Source organism: Microcebus murinus, chromosome 14 (genome assembly GCF_040939455.1).
Source record: "Microcebus murinus isolate Inina chromosome 14, M.murinus_Inina_mat1.0, whole genome shotgun sequence".
In the NCBI taxonomy this organism is placed as follows: Eukaryota; Metazoa; Chordata; class Mammalia; order Primates; family Cheirogaleidae; genus Microcebus; species Microcebus murinus.
Genome location: NC_134117.1, coordinates 30687885 through 30710759, shown reverse-complemented (window position 1 = coordinate 30710759; position 22875 = coordinate 30687885). Strand labels below are relative to the sequence as shown.

Below are 22875 nucleotides of genomic sequence, written 5' to 3'. Positions count from 1 at the left end.
GTATTCTCTTTTATCACTGAGACCTGGAAATGTCAGCCAGTAAGGTCAGGTACTTATAGGGTTACCTTGTTTGTTTTCTTTTTCCTAAGTATTACTGTCTTGTGTTGCCTATTGACCATTGTCTGAAAACCACAGTTTAATATACTTTTAGCTTTAGTTTGGTATGCAGCTAAGTTATTTAGAATTGGTTTGATCCTTTGATCTAATCTTTGTTAGATTGGTTCCAGAATAGACTTTATTGTAGGGCTAGTTTGTCTTCACTACTGAGAACAAAATAGATTTTGTCTACTTTTTTAATTATTTAAAGGAAGAGGGTAAACCCAGTCTTTCTTATTCTGTTATGGCTTGAAGCAGAAGTCTTTGTATAATTTGAAAGTTTGTCACTTACCTTTCCTTACTCTAGACTGTTGAAAAGAAAAAATGATTCCTAAAACTAGACATTATATTGAGATAAGTGGTAATATACAAATGTATTTCATTTTCATATATCTAAATTATGGAATTTGAAGCCACTGATTGGATAGACCAAAATATACTATAGTAGCATCCCCCTCCAATGATAAGTTTTGCTTTCTGTGGTTTCAGTTACCCATGGTCAACTGTGGTTTGAAAATATTAAATGGAAAATTCCAGAAATAAATAATTTAGAATTTTTAAATTACACTACATTCTGAGTAGTATGATGAAATCTCATACTGTCCTACTCTGTCCCACCAGGGATATGAATAATTCCTTTTTCTAATGCTATCCGCCTGGTAGTCAGTAGCCTTCTCAGTTGTTAGATCAACTGTCATATTACAGAGCTGTGTTCAAGTAACCCTTATTTCACTTAATAATGGCCCCAAATCTCAAGAGTAGTGATGCTGGCAATTTGGATATGCCAAAGAAAAGCTGTAAAGTACTTCCTTTAGGTAAAAAGGTAAAAATTCTTGATTTAATAAGGAAAGAAAAAAAATCATATTTTTTTCTGAGGCTGCTAAGATCTTTAAAAACAAATCTTCTATCTATGAAATTTTGAAGAATGAAAAAGAAAATCATGCTAGTTTTGCTGTTCCACCACAAACTGCAAAAGTTAGGGCCCCAGTGTGTGATAAATGCTTAATTAAGGTGAAAAAGGCATTAAATTTGTGAGTGGAAGACATGAACAGAAAATGAATTTCAATTGATGGCAACATCTGCTGGATTAACTTAATCTTAATTAAATTAAACTTTATCATAGATATGTATGTATAGGAAAAAACATAGTGTATATATAGGGTTTGGTAGTATCTGAGGCTTCAGGCATCCACTGGTGATCTTGGAACATATCTTCCAAGGATAAGGGGGCTATTGTATATGCAAAGGACTGGTTACTAAAGTTTTAATTAGAGCCCATTGTCTGATTGATTGATAGATTGATTTAATGGGTCGGAGTGAAAAGAGGGCAGGCACAACTGAGGGCCTGCTCTGTTCCTCAACTCAAGCCCAGAACATTGTTTAAAGTAGTTTGACAGTTTGTTATAAAGATATACCTGCACTTACCATGTGACCCAAGAATTCTCCTCCAGAATATTTACCCAAGAGAAATGAAAGCAAATGTTCACACAAAGACTTGATAGTTTTATTCATAATGATCCCAAACTGGAAACAACTGAAATGTCCATCCACATGGATAGATAGAATACTACTCAGTAATTAAAAGGAACATATCATTAATACAACAACATGAATCAATTTCAAAAATATGCTGAACAAAAGAAGCTAGACAAAAGAATCCATATAAAACTTTTCAAAAGAGAACAAACTAATCCATAGGGATAGAGATCAGAGAAGTGATTTCATGAGGTAGGTAAGTATCGAGAGATTACAAGGAAACTTTGGAGTGATGGGAATAGTCCATATCTTGGTTGGTGTGTTGGTTGTACAGGTATATACATTTGCTAAAACTCATCATACTACTCTTAAAATGTTTATTCATTTTATTGTATGTAATTTACACCTTAAAAAAGTTTGACTACACTTTTGCGGAAGGCATCTTCCAAGAGCAGTTGCATTTAGGATTCACTAACCGTCCTTCCTCCAGACAGCCTGCTGGCCCCACTTGTTGCCCACAGCAGCTCCGACCTGGGTGTCCTTGGTTTCTGCCCTGCTGGCCGCCCTGCTGAGCTTTCCAGGCAGTGGCATGCTTGGAGTCCCAGCCAGTGGGAGCTGAGAAAGGAGGGCTGCTTGAGCCCAGGAGACCACCTGGACAAAAGTGAGACCCTGTCTTTCTAAAGTATTTTTAAAAATAAAATATTATGTGAACTGGAAAAAAAATAGTTTGACTAAAAAAAGAAAACTCTAGTAAGTGGGTTTAACAAATAACCTAATAATATCGACTGAAATCTGAAATGTTTAAATATGTCTAAACTTATTATACATGACATAAATATATATACACAAACATAAAACAAATATTAGCAACCTAGATTCTGCTTCTGTCTTAAAATGCAGAGTTCCTTTGAGCCTTTCACTTTCTTAATATATGAAATGAGAAGATTAAGTTAGAAATTCTTTGTATCTGCCTGTAATAAGAAAGGAGTTAATAAGTTTAAAAGTTAATCTTTTAAAAATTGGCTTGACTTAAGTAATTTTTTTTTTCCAGAAATCTTCCTGCTAAATCTGTGGAAGAAGCTTTACGTCACCGACAAGAATATGATGAAATGGTGGCTGAGGCTAAAAAACGAGGTATAAAACTTAACTTGAAATGGTATAGTTAATTTTCTGGTTTCAACAAGAAGATGAACAGTGAAATTGATCAAGTCTGTCTTCAGGGTGATATCGAATTCTTATTTTTCCTTTACTATTTTTATAATTAGGTTTACTCTTAAGGAAGAATAAAATGACATACTAGGATCATAATTTTTCTGCAAGTACTTTTATAAAACTAATATGAGGAATCTTGAAATTGTAGTTATTAATTTGGATTACTACCATCTTAATTTATAAATGAAGATATTATTCATGAATCTATTCATGAATTTCACTTTCTACAGTTTTTAGGCTTTTGATATTTTATAATTTATAATTATTTTATAATTTAATAATTTTAACTTATTACATGGCTCTGAGAATATGGTTTAAAACTAAAATTCGCTTTCATGACTTATCGAGTCTCCCCAGGGTCCCAATTATGTCATTTGATCAGGCATATGAATGTATACTCTCATTTGTGTAAATTTACATATTTATTCATCATTCTCTTCCCCAATCAAAAATATAACATAAGGATAATTTATCATTATTTACTGACCATTGTTATTTCAGGATATTTTAGAAAATATCCCGTTTGATACTACCTGGATGTGATACTCTGAATAAGCCTAGTGTTAGTTTTCTCATTTGTAAAGTGTGGGAGGCAGGTCAACTTGATCAAGGGCTTTCAAGCCTGTCTTTCAACTCTTTTTTTTTTTTTTGAGACAGAGTCTCGCTTTGTTGCCCAGGCTAGAGTGAGTGCCATGGCGTCAGCCTAGCTCACAGCAACCTCAAACTCCTGGGCTCAAGCAATCCTGCTGCCTCAGCCTCCCGAGCAGCTGGGACTACAGGCATGTGCCACCATGCCCGGCTAATTTTTTCTATATATATTAGTTGGCCAATTAATTTCTTTCTATTTATAGTAGAGACGGTGTCTCGCTCTTACTCAGGCTGGTTTCGAACTCCTGACCTCGAGCAATCCACCCGCCTCGGCCTCTGCCTCCGTGGGTGCTAGGATTACAGACATGAGCCACCGTGCCCAGCCCCTTCAACACTTTTTTAAAAAAAAACCAAAATATTGGAACCTTCTCCTAAGAAATCTTACATAGCATTTGAATACATAAAACAAATAAAAGAAAGTGGAGCTGCTTACTTGGGCTCCTACTTGCCCCTCAAGATGGTTTCAGAGGCATGTGTGAAATACAATTTGAAAACAGTTTGACTGCCTGATCGCTGACATCCTAACTGGTTCTAAAATTATACATAACTTTTTTCATTTATTAGTCACTTCTCTCTATATTTGAAGCATCTCTTGTTCTGAATTCTGACTTTTGATTCCCAGAGATGTGTTGTTAATATATGTGTTCGTTGGGGGGATTTTTAAAATTTCAATCTAATTAGTAAAGTGAAACACCATATTAAAAGGGGTTCATATACTAATAGTGCCACTGGCAAAATCATTTTTTGATGTCATGGTATTTATGTCAGGAATTCATAAACCCCTTGGATGAATAATGGGTATTTTTTGGTTCCTCGTAGTTCATTTTTTATATCGTTAATTTATAACAAATTTCACTTGATAGATTCTAAATAGAAATGTGTGCTATAGTAATCCATTTATATGATTTTCTGGCTTTTATGCCATTTACTTTTATAGTAGAATAGGAGATGTTATTTTAAAATTATGGGTTAATGGCTGGGCAAGGTAGCGCACACCTGTAGTCCCAGCTACTTGGCAGGCTGAGATGGGAGGATCATGTGAGCCCAGGAGTTTGATATCAGGCTGGGTAACGTGGCTAGAGCCCATCTCTTTAAAAAAAAAAAAAAAAGAAAGAAAAAAATTATGTTAATCAAGTTCATTTCCTTTTTCTTTTTCCCCTTTTTTCCTCCTTCCCTCCTGTCCCCTTCTTTCCTTCCTCTTACCTGAATATTCTTTTTGAGGAAGCCTCTTTTGTAGAGTTAGATAGATGGAGAAGGGGGTTTTGATCTAGCTCATTTGTATTGAAGTAATTCTTGCTTGTTTAAAACAGAAATTAAAGAAGCATATAAAAGAAAAAGAATAATGAAAGAACGATTTAAACAAGAAGAAAATATTGCAAGTGCAATGGTAATTTGGATCAATGAAATACTGCCCAACTGGGAAGTAATGTAAGTATAACCAGACTTTTCCTGAATTCTAGTTTGTCTCCAAAGATCTCATGTTTCCAGTTCTCTATTTATATTACTTCCCAGCTTGTATCTTATGATTTGACTAAATTATACTATTAATCTGTGCTAGAAAATTTCTATGTTTATCTTGCCTTTGCTTTATCCCTCAAGCTCTAATACCTACATCCCTTACTGACCATCCTCTGTGCCTGTCAAAATATTACCTATCCTTTGAGGTCTAACTGAAATGGTAGTTGATTTATGAAACTTTAATATCCTCAGTTACTGTATTTTTTAAATTCTAACATACCGTTGTGTTAGGATGCATTTTTTATGTACTACCAGATTTTTGGAAAGAAAATATTAAATATTTCATGTGTTATAAGATACATTTGTTAATATTAAAGTGATTTTTAAAATGCCTTTCATAATCAAGTAAATATATATGATCTTTCCTTTATGTAAATGTCCCATCATCATACTTTGAAAGTAATATACTTCTTGCCTTAACTTGTTTTTTACTTTTTTGCCAACATCTGTTTTTTAATTGACAATAATTGTATATATTTCTGGGGTATAATGCAATGTTTGCTATATGTTTACATTGTGGAATGATTAAGTCAAGCTAAGTAACAAATCCATCACCTCACATACTTATTATTTTTTTGAGGCAAAACATTTGAAATCTACTAATTCAGCAGTTTTGAAATATACAGTGCATTATTATTTATTATAGTCACCATTCTTTTTTTTTTTTTTTTAATTATTTTTTGTAGAAACTGGGTCTCACTGTTATGCCCAGGCTGGTCTTAAACTCCTGGCCTCAATTGATCCTCCCACCTCTGCCTTCCAAAGTGCTAGGATTATAGGCACGAGCCATCATGCCTAGCCTAATAGTCATCATTCTATGCAATAGATCACTAAAGCTTATTTCTTCTACTGGAAACTTTGTATCCTTTCATCAACATCTCCCCTTTACCTATTCCACAACCCCCTGCCTCCCAGCCTTTAGTAATCACCATTCTACTGTCTACTACTTCTATGAGTTCAACTTTTTAAGATTCTGCACATAGGTGAGATCATGTATTTGTCTTTCTGTGCCTGGTTTACTTCACTTAGCATAATATCCTCCAGGTTCCTCCATGCGACATCTTCCTGTCACAAATGACAGAATTTCTTTCTTTTTATTGCCTTTTATGTTTTGATAATTTTACATATGCTTTATCTTCCCTCTGGACTGGAGGGTTGAGGGTACCTTCTACAATGCCTAGTGTAGGATGTACGTTGGGAATTTGTTGAATATTGGCACAATGTGACAGATATCATATCAGGCTCTTTACATAAATAATTGCATTTGATTCTTAGAACTTTTATAAGGTATATGTATTTTTACTCCCATTTATCTTACAGGGAAACTCAGAGTCAGACAGGTTAAGTGATTTGCCCAAGGTTATACAATTAGTGAAGGTTTAAACTAGATTTGAACTCAGGTCTATCTGACTTGAAAGCCTTTCAGCAGACTATACTGCTCCTCAAAGCCTTACCCATAGTAGATTCTTAGTGGGATTTTGTTTTCTGGTACTGAATTGGGATCACTTATTTAGGTCCCTTTTATCCTGTTTTTTTAATAATTGTCCACATATTTCTGATTCTCTTATTGTATTGTTGGTATAAATGGCACTTATATTAATAGAAGGCAGGTCCCTTTAAATTTCTGTTGTCTGTCTTTGAGCTATTATTATATATGTATTTTGTAGGCTTTTGTTGCCTACAACATGCAAGCATGAACTCAAAGGAAAGAATGCATTCCATATATCATTCTCTATGTTCTTAAAAATCATTTGATCACTTGGCCATAGATTAGGTAAAACCATCATGCAACTAGCATTTTGGGTATAAAAAGTAACTTTCTCCTTTTTTCTCCTCCTTTAATTCTAGGCGTAGTACAAGAAGAGTTCGAGAATTGTGGTGGCAGGGATTGCCCCCTAGTGTTCGTGGGAAAGTTTGGAGTCTAGCTGTAGGAAATGAACTAAATATCACTCCTGGTTTGTATTCTGTGTTCAGTTACTCCCATACATACAAATAGCCATCTCCAGAGTTAAAAAGCAGATTGTGGCCATTTGCAAAGGCATTACCATGTATAATGTCATTTTGAGAGCATGCTTCATCTCCCCCAAAACTTGTTATGATTTAATAAGTTATACTTTATAAATAAGATTTGTGGTTTTTCATTTATTTATTTGTTTATTTATTTTTTGAGACGGGCTCTTTCTGTGTTGCCCAGGTTGGAGCACAGTGATGCAGTCATACCTTATCGCAACTTTGAACTCCTGGGCTCAAGGGATCCTCCTGCCTCAGCCTCCTGAGTAGCTAGGACTACGGGTGTGAGCCATGGTGCTTGGCAGTTTTTCCTTTAGTTTAGAACTATCAATAATGTTGTTGGTTTCCAAATATCAAAAACTTCTTGGATTCTAGTGGATAAATAAGTATATACAAGAAAAAGAAAACAGTCTAACTGTGAAAAGGCTTCTCTTTTACTGAAAAAAACATAAATACTAAAAGAAGGCTAGAAATTTCATTTCTTACCTCTCCACCGAAACCAGTCCTTTCAGATTTTTTTTTTTTTTTTTTTTTTTTAAATTTTAAAGTTTAAAAGGCAGGAAAGGACTGGGCGAGGTGGCTTATGCTTGTAATCCTAGCACTCTGGGAGGCCAAGGCGGGCAAATTGCTCAAGGTCAGGAGTTCGAAACCAGCCTGAGTAAGAGCAAGACGCCGTCTCTACTCTAAATAGAAAGAAATTAATTGGCCAACTAATATATATAGAAAAAATTAGCCGGGCATGGTGGCGCATGCCTGTAGTCCCAGCTCCTTGGGAGGCTGGGGCAGGAGGATCACTTGAGCCCAGGAGTTTGAGGTTGCGGTGAGTTAGGCTGACGCCATGGCACACACTCTAGCCTGGGCAACAAAGCAAGACTCTGTCTCAAAAAAAAAAAAAAGGCAGGAAAAGAAGTCAGAAGACTTTCAAGGATTTGTCTTATTTTTTTTAAGTTTCTTAAAACCTTGACACATAGGAGTAAAATATAGGGTAATTTTGATGAATTTTTTAAAAATTTATAAGATTAGGATAATATTGCCAGGTGCAGTGGTACACACGTGTAGTCCCATTTATTTTGGAGGCTGAGGTAGGAGGATCGTTTAAGGCCAGGAGTTTGAGGCCAGACAGAACAACATAGCAAACCATCTCTCTTTACAAAAATAATAGATGAAAAAAATTAAGATAATATCAAATAGATGAAAATAAAATAGTTAATAATAAAATGTGCTAAATTGGTTTGAGCGATAATGTTAATACCATATAGTGGACCACAGAAGAACTTAGGGACTCTAGTACAATAGAAATAATATATTGTCACTGTTATTTCTAAAATTTTTCTTTTTATATTAATATTTATTTAAAAAATCAAGCAATAATAAAGTATAAGTCTTTTCCACTCTTCTACCCAAACTCCTATTCTCAATCCTACTGTAAACCCTGTTTATCAATTTGGTGTATGTTCTCCCAGATCTTTTCTCTGTGTACATAAAAAAATATTCATTTGCATATAATATGGTTTTTTTTTGAGATGTGTATTCATTCTCTTCTTTTTCATTAGTGGTAGAAGAGATGCTAATTTTTTGTTGTTGTTTAGACAGAATCTCACTCTGTCACCCCAGGTAGAATGCAGTGGCATTGTCATAGCTCAGTGCAACATGAAACTTCTGGACTAAAGTGATCTTCCAACCTCAGCCTCCTAGTAGCTGGGACTACAGACGGGTGCCACCGTGCCAGGCTAATTTTTCTATTTTTGGTAGAGAAGGGGTCTCACTCTTGGTCAGGCTGGTCTCAAACTTTGACTTCAAGCAGTCCTCCTGTTTCAGCTTCCTAGAGTGCTAGAATTACAGACATGAGCCACTGCACTGGCCTAAGATGCTAAATTTTGATTGAAGTAAATTTATTTTTGATGATCTTGATTACTTTTGGATTATTTTGGTAATTTGACTCTTATTGTATTTGTTTTAATCATGAAATTTATAACTACTAGTGAATAGCAGCTAAGAGTAAGGGCTCTAAATTCAGTCAAATGTGGTTCAAATCTTAGTTCCACTATGTATATTAGGTTTGCTACTTGGGCAAATTACTTAACATCTAGAAGTCTTACATTTCTTCATCTGTAAAATGATGGCAAGATTATTAGCTATCTCAAAGGATTGTTTTAACAGTCATTTATTTGTGATAATATAAACTTATAGTGAGAGTGCATTTTGCTAAGAATAAATATATTATCATTATTACAAAATCAGAAAATGAAACATAGGCTAAAATCAAAGTATTCTCTGTTCAAGTCCAAAGTACCATCTTTAAGCCTGGTTCAAGCTCTCTGTAGATTCAAAATAAGTGTGATATGAGGGCCCAAGTATGGAATTGAACTGAGCTACAGGTCTTCTTTTTGTAGATAAGCACTGCAAATCTTACCAGGAGAGATGTCTTTTGATATTTTGAAATGCATTACATGTTTTTATTGTTGAATCAGTTTTGTGACTTTCAAAAGTGATGGATTTGTCTGATGAGCCTTTCTTCCTTTAAGGCAGTTTTAAAATTTGGGTAGAATAATGAAGCCGAAAGACTGGCTTAGAACCAGTTTGAAATAAAAAAGTATAGATTTACAATTTGATACCTGATAAGCCCCGAATAATTATATGTATAATTTTTTTTTTTTTTTTTTTAGTCAGCTAGAGTGCTGTGGCGTTGTCAGCCTAGCTCACAGCAACCTCAAACTCCTGGGCTCAAGCGATTCTAATGCCTCAGCCTCCCAAGTAGCTGGGACTACAGGCATGTGCCACGATGCCCACATAATTTTCTCTCTATATTTTTAGCTGTCCAATTAATTTCTCTCTATTTTTAGTAGAGATGGGTCTCCCTCTTGCTCAGGCTGGTTTTGAACTCCTGACCTTGAGCAATCCACCTGCCTCAGCCTCCTAGAGTGCTAGGATTACAGGCGTGAGCCACCACGCCCGGCCTACATTTTTAAAATTATATTCACCTCTCCTACCAAATCATTGATGGAGTTGGGCAGAAATAATAGGATTTTTAAGGTTGATTTTTTTTGTTTGTTTGTTTTACTTTCTTTCCAAACCATTAACAGTAATGAAAAGTGAATATAAGGGAGAAGAGATTAGTAAGAGTCTGTTTGAAATATATCTAGTCAGCTATTTGATAATGATCTGATCCTTGGCAGTATAAGGATACTTGTGATGGTATAGTCATACATTGGAATACTATACAGTTGTTGAACAAAAAAGAAAGAAAATCTATGTATACTAATATGTAACAACCTCCATTATAACAAAGTAAGATACAGACCAGTGCATGTAATATGTTGCCACTTTGTTTTATTAAAAAAGAGGATATATATGTATATGTGTGTGTGTGTATATATATATGTATATGTGTGTGTGTATATATACATATATACACACACATATGCATACATACTTGTGCATGCATATTTTCATTTTTGGAAGCGTTCATGAGAGCTCTGGTAACTATAGTTGCATCTGAGAGAAGGAAATTTATTTTTCACTCTATACTATTTTATATGGTTTCGATTTTTTTAAAGTCATGTTTAGGAATTACCCTTAAAAATGAATTTTTTAAAAGGATTAATTGAAGCAAAGATGTGTTTGTTTGTTTGTTTTAAGAGACAAGGTGTTGATCTGTTACCAAGGCTGGAGTACAGTGGCACAGTCATAGCACACTGCAGTCTTGAACGCCTGGGCTCAAGCAAGCCTCCTACCTCAGCCTCCCAAGTAACTGGGGCTACAGGTGTGCATCACCACACCTGGCAATATTTAAAAAAATTTTTTTTTAGAGAGATGGAGATCTTGCTATTAATATGTTGCTCAGGCTGGTCTCAAACTCGTGGGCTCAAGAGATCTTCCCCCCTCAGCCTCGCAAAGTGCTGGGATTAGAGGCATGAACCACTGCACCTAGCCTCAAAAATGTTCTTTGTTTTGGACAATATATAAATGTTGGCTTTAGGGCAAGAAATATTTTTTGCTGTTCTTCAGTCCCTGAAATGTACTATTTTTATGTAATTTCAAGTATCTGTAGTGATTAGTTACAAAGTAAGGACAACTACAATTTGAGAGTTGAGAAAAATTTCTCAATCTTTTCTGTTCCTGAAATTTTTGTGAGATCAAACATATTGGAAGCACAGTGAATGGGCACTTAAGTTAAAAAGGTAGGGTAGATACTTCTGTATGTAGTGCCTTAGGTCAAATCTGTATGATGTACAGGTAGCTTTAGATTTCCACATCATAATGGAGACACCAGTTTCAGGAGAGAAAGAAAGCAAACGCTAGCATTTATTGAGGGGCTATAATGTACCCAGGAACTTTACATAAATTATCTTGTTTAAGTATCAGTAACCCTGTGATTAGGTATTGTTTGCTTCAGTTTCCAGATGAAGAAAGCCAAGTTCCAAATTGGTTAAGTAACTTTCTTAAAGTCCCACAGGTAGTAAGTGGCTGAGCTAGAATTTGAATCTAGGTCTGACTAACTCTAAAAATCATGTTTGTGCTGTTCTACAATGATTCTCCTTTAGTAGAAGCATCTCTTCATGACTCATATACATTCTATATTGTAGCTACTTAAATGATCACTCTGTAATATTTTTATTTGCCATCTTTCTAGTTGTAAAATAAATAGTTTTGGTATAATCAAGTACGTCAATTTGCCACTTTTTTGATACCCACTAGATAGAGAGACCTGACCTACAATAGGTAAAGAATAAAAATAAAAATTTGTGAATATATTTCTTTTCTATTCTTTATGAATTTTTGTTTTTCCTCCCAGAACTTTATGAAATCTTCCTTTCAAGAGCAAAAGAACGGTGGAAAAGCTTCAGTGAAACAAGTTCGGAGAATGATACAGAAGGTATGTTTTTTTGGTTCTTTTTAATAAGAATTTTGGGATGAAAATTCAGCCACTAAGAATAATAACATGAATTTGTACCATGTGTCAGGATCTGTAGTAAATGCTTTACGTACATCATCTCATTTAACCTCAACCCTTTTAATAGATGGTATTGTCTTGAATTATATAAGCCTTGGAAAAACCAAGGCTTAGAAGTAGCTAAATAAATTGAAAGCAGGGAAGCTGAGATATAAAGCTAGATTTGTTAGACTCCAGAGCCCAGGATTTTAATCACAACAGTAAGGCTAATGGAATGAAGTATTTTCAGGCCAAGCTTTTAACTTTAAAATAGATTATCTCTATATCTCACTTGTGACCTCTTATCTCTCCCCACCCACTGACTTCCATTCACTCCCTAGTATATTATTTATAATTCTTATCATGCCTTATCCTTTGTTTATTTAACTTTCACATAGCCCTCATCTTTCCCTTCATCCTCATCTTTTTTTTTCCTAATCATTTTGGAGAAAACAGGAACACTTTTCTTATAATCATAGTTTATTAAATTTAGGTAAATTTATTTAACCATCTCTTATCCTTGAATAATAGGGAGCTATTTTTGCCAGTCACTTTTCTGTTCTATATTTGTTCTACTTCATAGAAAGCACTCCTCTTCTTTTGCCTACAAGTAAAACTCTAAAAATGGAACTAAGCTTTGGATAGAGAAATGGTGCATATTTCATAGTGGTTTTCTATGAGTATGTAAACAACTCTGCTAAATTATTTGAAAACTCTTTTTTATGTTTTAGTGAAGTGAACATTAGGGTAGGGAAAATTGAGTAAGGTTAGAGAGAAGACTTGATTTCTAGAAGAGTTTATGTCAGTATCATCATGAGGCCTGTTAGATATGTCAGTTATTTGTGGAGAACTAAAATGTGCAGAAGGTGAAGATGTATGAAGTTATTATGCTGGCAGAGCATCAGCTATTTCATCATTCTTTTAAAACTCCTTTTATCTTTTCTTTTCTTGTTTTTTTTTTTTGGTGCTGGCCAGGCCAGGTGAGGTCAAGGCCCCTGCACAGCAGTGCTGGTTTCTAAAACTAACTTTTATGAAATATTAAAATTATGAAAGTTAAAATTATGAACATTCACTTCTGAAACATTTTTTCATGAACAAATGATAAAGGTTGCACTTTAGTAGAAATTAATTGAATGTAATGAAGAGTTCCAAACAGAAGCACTGTTTTGTTTAAATTACTGTTTTCTTATTTCCTGAATGTTTATAATTCGCAGTTGTCATGTAACTTTTTGGCCATTATCTTTCCAAATATTACTTCTGACCCATCTCACTTATTCTCCTTCTGAGACTCCAGTTATGTGGACTCCAGACCATTTAACAGTGTTTTAGAAGCCTCATACTTTTTTTTCAATTCTTTTTATTTTTCTGCTTGTTTTGATTATTTTTATTGATCTATAATCAAGTTCGTTAATACTGTCTTCTGCTCTATCCAATCTACTATTAAATCTGTTCCATGAGGGCTGGGTGCAGTGGCTCAAGCCTGTAATTCTAGCACTCTGGGAGGCTGAGGTGGCGGGAGGATTGCTTGAGCTCAGGAGTTTGAGACCAGCCTGAGCAACAGTGAGACCCATCTCTATTAAAAATAGAAAAAATTAGCTAGGCATGGTGGCATATGTCTGTAGTCCTAGCAACTTGGGAGGCTGAGGCAGGAAGATTGCTTGAGCCCAGAAGTTTGAGGTTGCTATGAGCTAGGCTGACATGGTATTCTAGCCTGGGAAACCGAGAGAGACTCTGCCTCAAAAATATAAAATAAAATAAAATAAATCAAATCTGTTCATTTTGTTTTTAATGTCAGATACTATACTTTATAATTCTAAAATATACACTTGGTTCTTTTTATACATTCTATTTTTATGTTGAAAGTCTTCATCTTTCCATCCCATATATTTCTTCCATCTTTCTATTTAACATGTTTATAATAACATTCTTTTTTTTTTTTTTTTTTTTTTTTTTTGAGACAGAGTCTCGCTTTGTTGTCCAGGCTAGAGTGAGTGCCGTGGCGTCAGCCTAGCTCACAGCAACCTCAAACTCCTGGGCTGCAGTGATCCTTCTGCCTCAGCCTCCCGAGTAGCTGGGACTACAGGCATGCGCCACTATGCCCGGCTAATTTTTTATATATATATCAGTTGGCCAATTAATTTCTTTCTATTTATAGTAGAGACAGGGTCTCGCTCTTGCTCAGGCTGGTTTTGAACTCCTGACCTTGAGCAATCCACCCGCCTCGGCCTCCCAAGAGCTAGGATTACAGGCGTGAGCCACAGCGCCCGGCCTATAATAACATTCTTATCTGTTAATTTCAATATTATATCATCTACAGATCTGCTTCTATTGGCTGGTTTTACCCTTGATTTTAAGTCACATTTTCCTATTTCTTTGTATATCTTAAATTTTTAAAATATATGCAAGACATTATATATAAAATGTATATATGCTGAGGTTTCTTCTGTAGAGGAAGCATGCTCTTTGCTGTTAGGCAGTTGGAATAAGAGTTTATCACCTCAATTAAATCAGTAATTGAGCTAGGTCAGGGCAAGGTTGCAGCTTGAGATAGATTTGGTTTATTTCAGGTTTGGGAAGAACTGTCCTATTTTGATTACAAGTATCTCTGTCCAGTGAGATGCTCTTCTAAGAACCATGTGACTTTGGTGGTTTCATTCTGCCTTTCCAGTCTGAACTGCATGCAGAAAAGTCCCATGGGGAAAACCAGATACACATTCAGAACTCCAGATTACTGTGTATCACATCAGTCTTATTTAGCCATGAAAAGCTCTTCTGGTTTCTTTTTCCCCAAGCAGAGTACCTTTGTCTATGGCAAGCTTGATCCTTGCCCACACTTGGCAGATGCTTCTAGGTAGAAGAATGGCCTCTAGTATCCACTCACCTAGGAAAGGCTCTTTCCTTTCTGGAATTTAAATCCTCTTGATCTCTCTGTATCTACAGATGTCTGATGATTTTTTGAAAAAATGTGATGTTTGTAATTTTTTTTCTTAATTGTTACCATGGGAATGATGGTTTGCCTCTATCTTCTATAAAAATTGGAAGCAGAAATACTTCACCATATAACTTTCTGATAAATGTATAGATATTTTCTTTATAAGTTCTAGCAAAAGCTATATGATATTTCTTGTGATTTCTTGATTATTCAGCTTTTAACTTTCTTTAAATAGCACATATGCTATGTGATCATTCTGTGTTTATAAAATTGAACTTTTACAGCCAAGTGATCATTTAAATTTTATCTACTTGGCAAATGCAGGTGTATCTGTTGCTGATCGAGAGGCCAGTCTGGAATTAATTAAGCTGGACATATCCCGTACGTTTCCATCTCTCTACATCTTTCAGAAGGTAGGGTTTCGAGCCAGCTTATAACTACTTAAAAAAAATCTTTTAATATCCAAGAGAGCAAATTCTCCAAATACATAGCTATTATTTTTTAAATGGCAAAACTATAAAAAATTGGGGCCTTTATATAAAAAGGATAAAACTAGGAAAATTTTAAAGGGATTTATTTTATTCTACTGACTGAAATACATTATATTGATATTAGGTCATTTAACATGAAATGTCCGATTTCAAATCAAAAGTGTCATTTATTATATCTCAAACAAGAAGCAGTACAACTAATCAAAGTATTCACCTAAACTATCAACACAGTTTTGCCATCTTAACGGTAGCTTGTTTATGCCAGCAGCAAAGAAGCCTGGAGAGCGAGTGGCGATGAAATTGCGAAAGGCGTTTTCGACAGCTTGTTAAGAATTGACTATTTTTCCTTGCAAGAAGTGGTCCAAAGCCCGGAAGAAGTGGTAGTCAGTTGGTGCAAGGTCTGGTGAATGTGGCGGATGACAGAGAGTTTCCAAGTCCATCTTCTGTAGTTTGAGCAGCGTTGTTTGTGCGACATGTGGTTGAGCATTATCTTGCAAGAGTATTGGCCTGTCTCTGTTGACCAGTCTTGGCTGCCTAATTGCAAGCATCATCATTTCATCCAATTGGATACAGCAGTCATCCGCTGTAATTGATTGACCAGGTTTCATGAAGCTGTAGTGGATAATACCGGCGCTGGACCATCAAACAGACACCATTAGCTTTCTTTGATGAATATTTGGTTTGGGCTATGTTTCTGGACTTCATCTTTATCCAACCATTGTATCGAATGCTTGCGATTGTCAAAAAGAGTCCATTTTTCACCACACATAACAATATGGTGTAGATACGGAGTAGAAATGCTTCACCTTTATGTCATGATAACAAAGAAAGGCAAGTTTTCAGACCATTTCTCTTCTGATGCTCATTTAATTCATACAGAACCCATCTATCCAGCTTCTTTATTTTGCCAATTTGTTTCAAATGGTCTAATGTTGTTGGAATGGTAACATCAGACCTTGCTACTAATCCACTCATAGGTTGAGATGGATTCGCTTCCACTACAGCTTTCAGCTCATCATTATCCACCTGGGTCTCAGATCACCCATGTGGCTTATTTTCAAGATTAAAATCACTACGACGGAACTTCTCAAACCATCGACCTACTGTTCATTTATTAGCCACATCCTTCTCAAACACTTTGTTGATATTTTGAGCTGTCTGCACTGCATTTGTTCCACGAAGGGAAATAATATTTGAAAATAACATGAATTTTTTACATATCCATGGTTTCACAAAAATTGCTCTAAAAAATTTAAAAGATAATCATAAGGCAGAACGTGTGTTTGAAAGACTAAGGATGTACCTTCACAGTAAAAATAAATAAAACGAAGTGTCAAAGTGAAATGTCAGAAATATCAACTATCTAGTATAATACTTAAGGAAATCGGACATTTCATACTTAATAACCTAATAGTTTAGCACATAATACCTTTTATGCAATAGGTACTTGATGAATTTTTCTTATGGTGAATTTCTTTCCTTTACTTTTTATTCTGTAAGATAGTTGTATTCTTAATATTTTTGCCTAATAAATTGTTATGATATAAAAACTTTGTCATAAAACTTAAAATTTTTCAGAATTACCATTGAAATAGGAAGGAATAGTTTTCTTTGTACAGAGGCTATTGTAAAGTTGCTTATACTTTATGTGAATAAAAATAGAAATATAGAAAAACTATATTTTATATGTACTTTATATTTGACTCGTCTTTGTACATAAAATGCCTCTAGATTGATAAAAATGAGGTAATTTATACTGTTAAGATTAAATTATAACTTAAAATTATTAATACAACTTTAGTATAGCTTGATGGTTTTCTCTTGCTGACATTGTTATTATATAAAATGAAACAGTCTATAGTCATCATACTCTTATTGTAGAACATCCAGAAGTCTTTAAAATTGTTTACAAACTATATGCATATAGCTCGTATCCATCACGTGAATTTATTTGGCTATTATTGTTCAGAATTAAATGTTTCCCATTAATAATTTAAAAAACATCTTAGCAGAGTGTTTACAATATTTTTGACATTTGTTAAATATGTTAAAGCTAGTCATTTAGGAAATGCTGCAGTTTTTTAACATGTAATATGAGAATTAACTTAGAGACAATTATTTGTATCCTTTCAAATTTCATTTTTCTCTCCTAAGGGTGGTCCATATCATGATGTGTTACATAGTATCTTAGGGGCATATACATGTTACCGACCTGATGTTGGTTATGTAAGTATTTGTTTCAGTCTGGTTTTTGAATATAAACATATTTCTACTCTTATCAAAATATCTTATGTTGTGTTAGCTCCCAAATGTCTGTATCTCTATGTCTGTTTTGGGGGGCTTATCAAGTTACTCACAGAGGAGTCTTTCCATCTCTTGCCAGAAGCTTATATGACTGGCTGCCAGCTTTCTGGGAGAACTGCAGATTTCACCATGCAATTTTGAAAATTTTATTTAATGCCCGTTCTGTCAGTGTGGTGCCTTATCTGCCTGACCCTAACTCTCTTTTCCCTGACTGTAACTCTAGAAAATAAACCTCTTATGTTCTACCAAATTAATAGTTTAAGGGAGGAGATTTGCTCCTTTTATAGACTTCCAATCCTATCTCTAGACCTACCCTTCAATTTCAGAGGTACCTGATAACTTCAATTCCTAAGTCTTCCAGGATTTTATGGCTGAATTGGCTTGTTGATTATTGGCTTCCTCCTCTGCAGATATTTTAGTTTCAACATTTTCCACTTATTTAAATTAAAATTTCTGAAATGCTATTGACATCCTTATTGTTGTTTATATCATTTTCTATTGTCTTTGTCCTCTTAGGTTAATACTTATTTTTTTCTTTACTGTCATTTTAGTTGGATTTTGGGAGGGAACAAAGAAAAATATGAGTGTTCAATTGCCATTTTTAACTAGAAGTCATAAAACCTTCACCTTCTTACCTTTGTCTTAAAATAGAAGAATTTTAGAGATCTCACTGTAGGGTGGCTGTCTGGTACAACATACTTGGTTCTGTTGCATGTCACTTATATATTCATTCATTTACTCAACAAATATTTATTGTATGCTTATTACTATATGCCAGGCATTATTTTAGGCATGAGATACCTCCATGAACAAAAGAAAGATTTCTCCCCTTATGATTCTACAGTTTACAAGAAGGAAACAGATAATAAACAACAAATGAAAAAATAAATTATGTTATATTAAAAGATAATCAGTGCCATGGAAAAAATATGGCATGATAAAGAGAGGATGTGCCAGGTTTTTTTTGGGGGGGGGCAGGTTATAGTATTTTAAAGGTGATCATATAGTCCTTATGGAGTAAATGGATTTGCAGTGTCTTTAAACTCTCTTGCTCATGTATTCTGTAACAAATTGTAACAATACTATGTATCCCTTTCACATGTTTAAGTTGATGTTTAAATTTTTTCATCATAAATTTAATTGTAAAAGATTTAATTTTTAGTACTGGTTAAATATTGATATCTTACATCACTTTAAAAATGTCTCAAAAGGAATTTAAGTACTGTAATTATTTATGTATATCATCCATTTAAGGAAAAATACACTAACAAGCTCTTCATTAATATTTTATACTTTTGCTTTTTCTCTGAACTTGTATTTCCTTTTTAAAATTTTAAAATTATATATAACACTCTGGAAGGCCGAGGTAGGATTGCTTGAGGTCAGGAATTCAAGGCCAAGCTGAACAAGAGCAAGACCCCATCTCTATAAAGAAAAAAAAATGTTTTTAAAACAAAACAAAATTATATATAACAAATTATAGTTGTATATATTTATGTGATATAAAGTGATGTTATGATTTTTGAATACAGTGTGGAATGATTAAAGCAAGCTATTTAACCTATCTAAAACCTCAGATATTTGACATTTTTGTGATGAGAAAATTTGAGATTTACTTAGTAATACTGAAATGTACAGTAGTCAATTATTAGCTATAGTCACCATGCTGTGCAAATCTAAAAAAAAAAAAATTCCTTCTATCTAACTGAGGCTTCGTACCCTTAAATTGTCATCTATTCCCATTCCTCCCACCCTCTAGCCTATGGTAACTACCATTCTACTCTCTGCTTCTATGAGTTCAATTGTTTTAGATTCCGTAGTTAAGTGAGAATCCAGTATTAGTCTTTTTGTGTTTGCCTCATTTCACTTAGCATGATGTTCTCCAATTCCATCTATGTTGTCACAAATGACAGAATTTCTTCCTTTTTTAAGGCTGAATAGTATATGCCCCACATTTTCTTTATCCATTCACTTACTGATGGACACTTAGGTTGATTCCGTAACTTGGTTATTGTGAATAGTGCTGCGTTGAACACAGAAGTGCAGACATCTCTTCTATATAGTGATTTCAAATCTTCTGGGTAAATAGCTTGGGTTACCATATGCTGGATCATATGGTAATCTGTTTTTAGTTTTTTGAGGAACTTCCATACAGTTTTCCATAATGGCTGTACTAATTTACATTCCTACTAATAGTGTACAAGGGTTCCCCTTTCTCTACATCCTTGACAATTTTATCTCATCTTTTTTATAATAGCCATGTGCAATAGACCCCCTTATCCTCAGGGGATATGTTCCAAGACCCCTAGTGGATGCCTGAAATAGCAGATAGTACCGAACCCTGTGTATACTATGTTTTTTCCTATACATACATACCTGTGATAAAGTTTAATTTATAAATTAGGCATATTAAGAGATTAATAACAATAACTAATAAAATAGAACAATCAAAACACTCTTCTAATATTTTAAGTAAAATAAGGGTTATTTGAACACAAGCACTATGATACCGCAACAGTTGATGTGATATTGAGGGAACTACTAAGTGACTTTTGGGTGGGGAACATACACAGTATAGGTCCTGGATACAGGGATGATTCACGTCCTGGGCAGGACGGAGTGGGACAGCTCCAGATTTCGTTACACTGTTCAGAAAGATGTGCAATTTAAAACCTATGACTTATTTATTTCTGGAACTTGCCATTTAATATTTTTGGACCAAGACTGACCATAGGTAACTGAAACTGTGGAAAGTGAAACTGGGGTAAGAGGGGCCTATTTCTATTTCATTTTTCTCACAGAATTTTATTCTAATGTAATATATCTTTTGCTCAAAAGTCTTTTACTGGCCAGGTGCGGTGGCTCATGCCTGTAACCCTAGCACTCTGGGAGGCTGAGGTGGGCAGATTGCTCAAGGTCAGGAGTTCAAAATCAGACTGAGCAAGAGCGAGACCCCGTCTCTACTATAAATAGAAAGAAATTAATTGGCCAACTAATATATATAGAAAAAATTAGCCAGGCATGGTGGCTCATGCCTGTAGTCCCAGCTACTCGGGAGGCTGAGGCAACAGGATTGCTTGAGCCCAGGAGTTTGAGGTTGCTGTGAGCTTGGCTGGGCCATGGCACTCACTCTAGCCTGGGCAACAAAGCGAGACTCTGTCTCAAAAAAAAAAAAACACAAAAAAGTCTTTTACTAATCACCTTATTATACTTGTGCTACAAATATGTAATGAATTAAAATTTAAATTTGTTTTATTTCTGATATACATTCTAAATGGTAAAAATTTTTCTTCTGATTTGTGTTATAATTATAATAGTACACACTGATCAAAACAAATATATTAGAGAAACTGGATAAATAAATGTAAAAACATTAAAAAAATTATCTCAGGTAACTGAATTAGGTTCTTCAATTTTATTGATAATAGAAGACTATTAATTACTTGACTTGCAAAAACAATTGTTACCAATCATTAGAATCATTCACTTTCTCAGTTTCTAGAAACTATGCCAAAAGCCTTTATTGAGACTAATCAAAATATCTATTATTGACATTTTAGGCTAGCTTTTATTAAAAAAGAAAAAAAATCTATTAGTTATACCTGTTATACTTTCACTTAAAGCAGGGGTCCTCCAACTTTTTAAACAGGGGGCCAGTTCACTGTCCCTCAGACTGTTGGAGGGCCAGACTATAGTTTAAAAAGCTATGAACAAATTCCTATGCACACTGCACATATCTTATTTTGAAGTAAAAAAACAAATGGGCAAAAACACCTACATGTGGCCCGCAGCCGTAGTTTGAGGACGCCTAATAAAGGCACCTTTTCAACCCAATATACTCAGAAATACTAATTTGGGAAGATTAAAATATGGTTACTGTTATTACACCTGTGATAATGATAACATTTAGAATATGTTTTTAACACTTTTTTTTAACCCCAGCTGTATATTTATTAGGTCATTGAATTTATGTGCTGCTGAAGTGAGCACTATTAAGTCATTGAATTTATGTAAAATGACCACCATATAACCAGTTAGTCAAATCAGACTTACTTTATAAAAATAGTGCAGACTATATTGGAATACAGATTTCATGTTGTGATTTGACAAAATAGATTTTTAACTATGCTAATTAATAACACATGCTGAATCTATAAATACATCACGCAAAAGTTTTATCTGTGGATTTTATTCTTGAAAAAATTTGGTAATCTTGGTTCACATACCAGTTATACTATCAATATATTTAAAAGAACCACAGTCACCAATCTGTATTGCTTTTGCTAATCTCTTTTTTGTTCTCCTGAGACTCTCCCTCAAGGGCTATACACTCTTTGATAATAGGTATGATATAGAAGAGGTGAGGACACAAAATTGTCATTGTTCACCCCTATTCTTCCATATAATGGCATTCAATCTTACCTATTCATATATATGACAAGAAGCCAGAAGGTGTCCCCAACCAGTTTTAGAATTATCTCTTTGTTTCACATTGCATGCCTTACACTAATTCCTACTACACTTTGTAATGGGTAAGGACTGTAACTTTCTCTTTTTTAAATTTTATTATTTATTTATTTATTTTATTATTTTTTTTGAGACAGAGTCTCGCTTTGTTGCCCAGGCTAGAGTGAGTGCCGTGGCCTCAGCCTAGCTCACAGCAACCTCAAACTCCTGGGCTCAAGCAATCCTTCTGCCTCAGCTTCCCAAGTAGCTAGGACTACAGACATGCGCCACCATGCCTGGCTAATTTTTTCTATATATATTAGTTGGCCAATTAATTTCTTTCTATTTATAGTAGAGACGGGGTCTCGCTCTTGCTCAGGCTGGTTTCGAACTCCTGACCTCGAGCAGTCCACCCGCCTTGGCCTCCCAGAGTGCTAGGATTACAGGCGTGAGCTGTAACTTTCTCTTGTTACTGTGAATGCAGTGACATTCTCAGGAATATCATATTTAGAATGAAGAATACATATGTAAATCAAGGATTTGGGAATGAATTCCCTTTAAATTATCCATGACAATGTACTTTGGGAAAGTCTTTATCTCCAAAGTATGCCTATCCCAGTTTAAGACTACTATTGCTTAGATTGTTGAATTCTATTAGTTTTCCACTCTGAGGAAATGGTTATAGATTGCTTCTGGATAGAGCAATTCTAGATGAGTCTTGAGTGTTAACTTGTCTATAGGTCTACTGATTACAAGCTTTCTCTTTTTAAGCAAGGAGGTGGCTATTTATTTTGCCTGGATTGTATCTT

General features: G+C 34.6%; 1 protein-coding gene across 3 annotated transcripts in view; it reads left to right on the top strand.

The window, feature by feature from the left end:
- The window catches only part of TBC1D12 (TBC1 domain family member 12), a 110386-nt gene that overhangs the window by 75789 nt on the left and 11722 nt on the right, over positions 1-22875 (top strand). For all 3 annotated transcript variants that reach the window (XM_012766348.3, XM_012766353.3, XM_012766360.2), the window contains 6 exons: positions 2624-2706; positions 4743-4860; positions 6799-6905; positions 11756-11836; positions 15150-15238; positions 17471-17542. In XM_012766348.3, coding sequence (XP_012621802.1) covers positions 2624-2706; positions 4743-4860; positions 6799-6905; positions 11756-11836; positions 15150-15238; positions 17471-17542 — 550 coding nt within the window. The remainder of the gene's footprint in view (positions 1-2623; positions 2707-4742; positions 4861-6798; positions 6906-11755; positions 11837-15149; positions 15239-17470; positions 17543-22875) is intronic.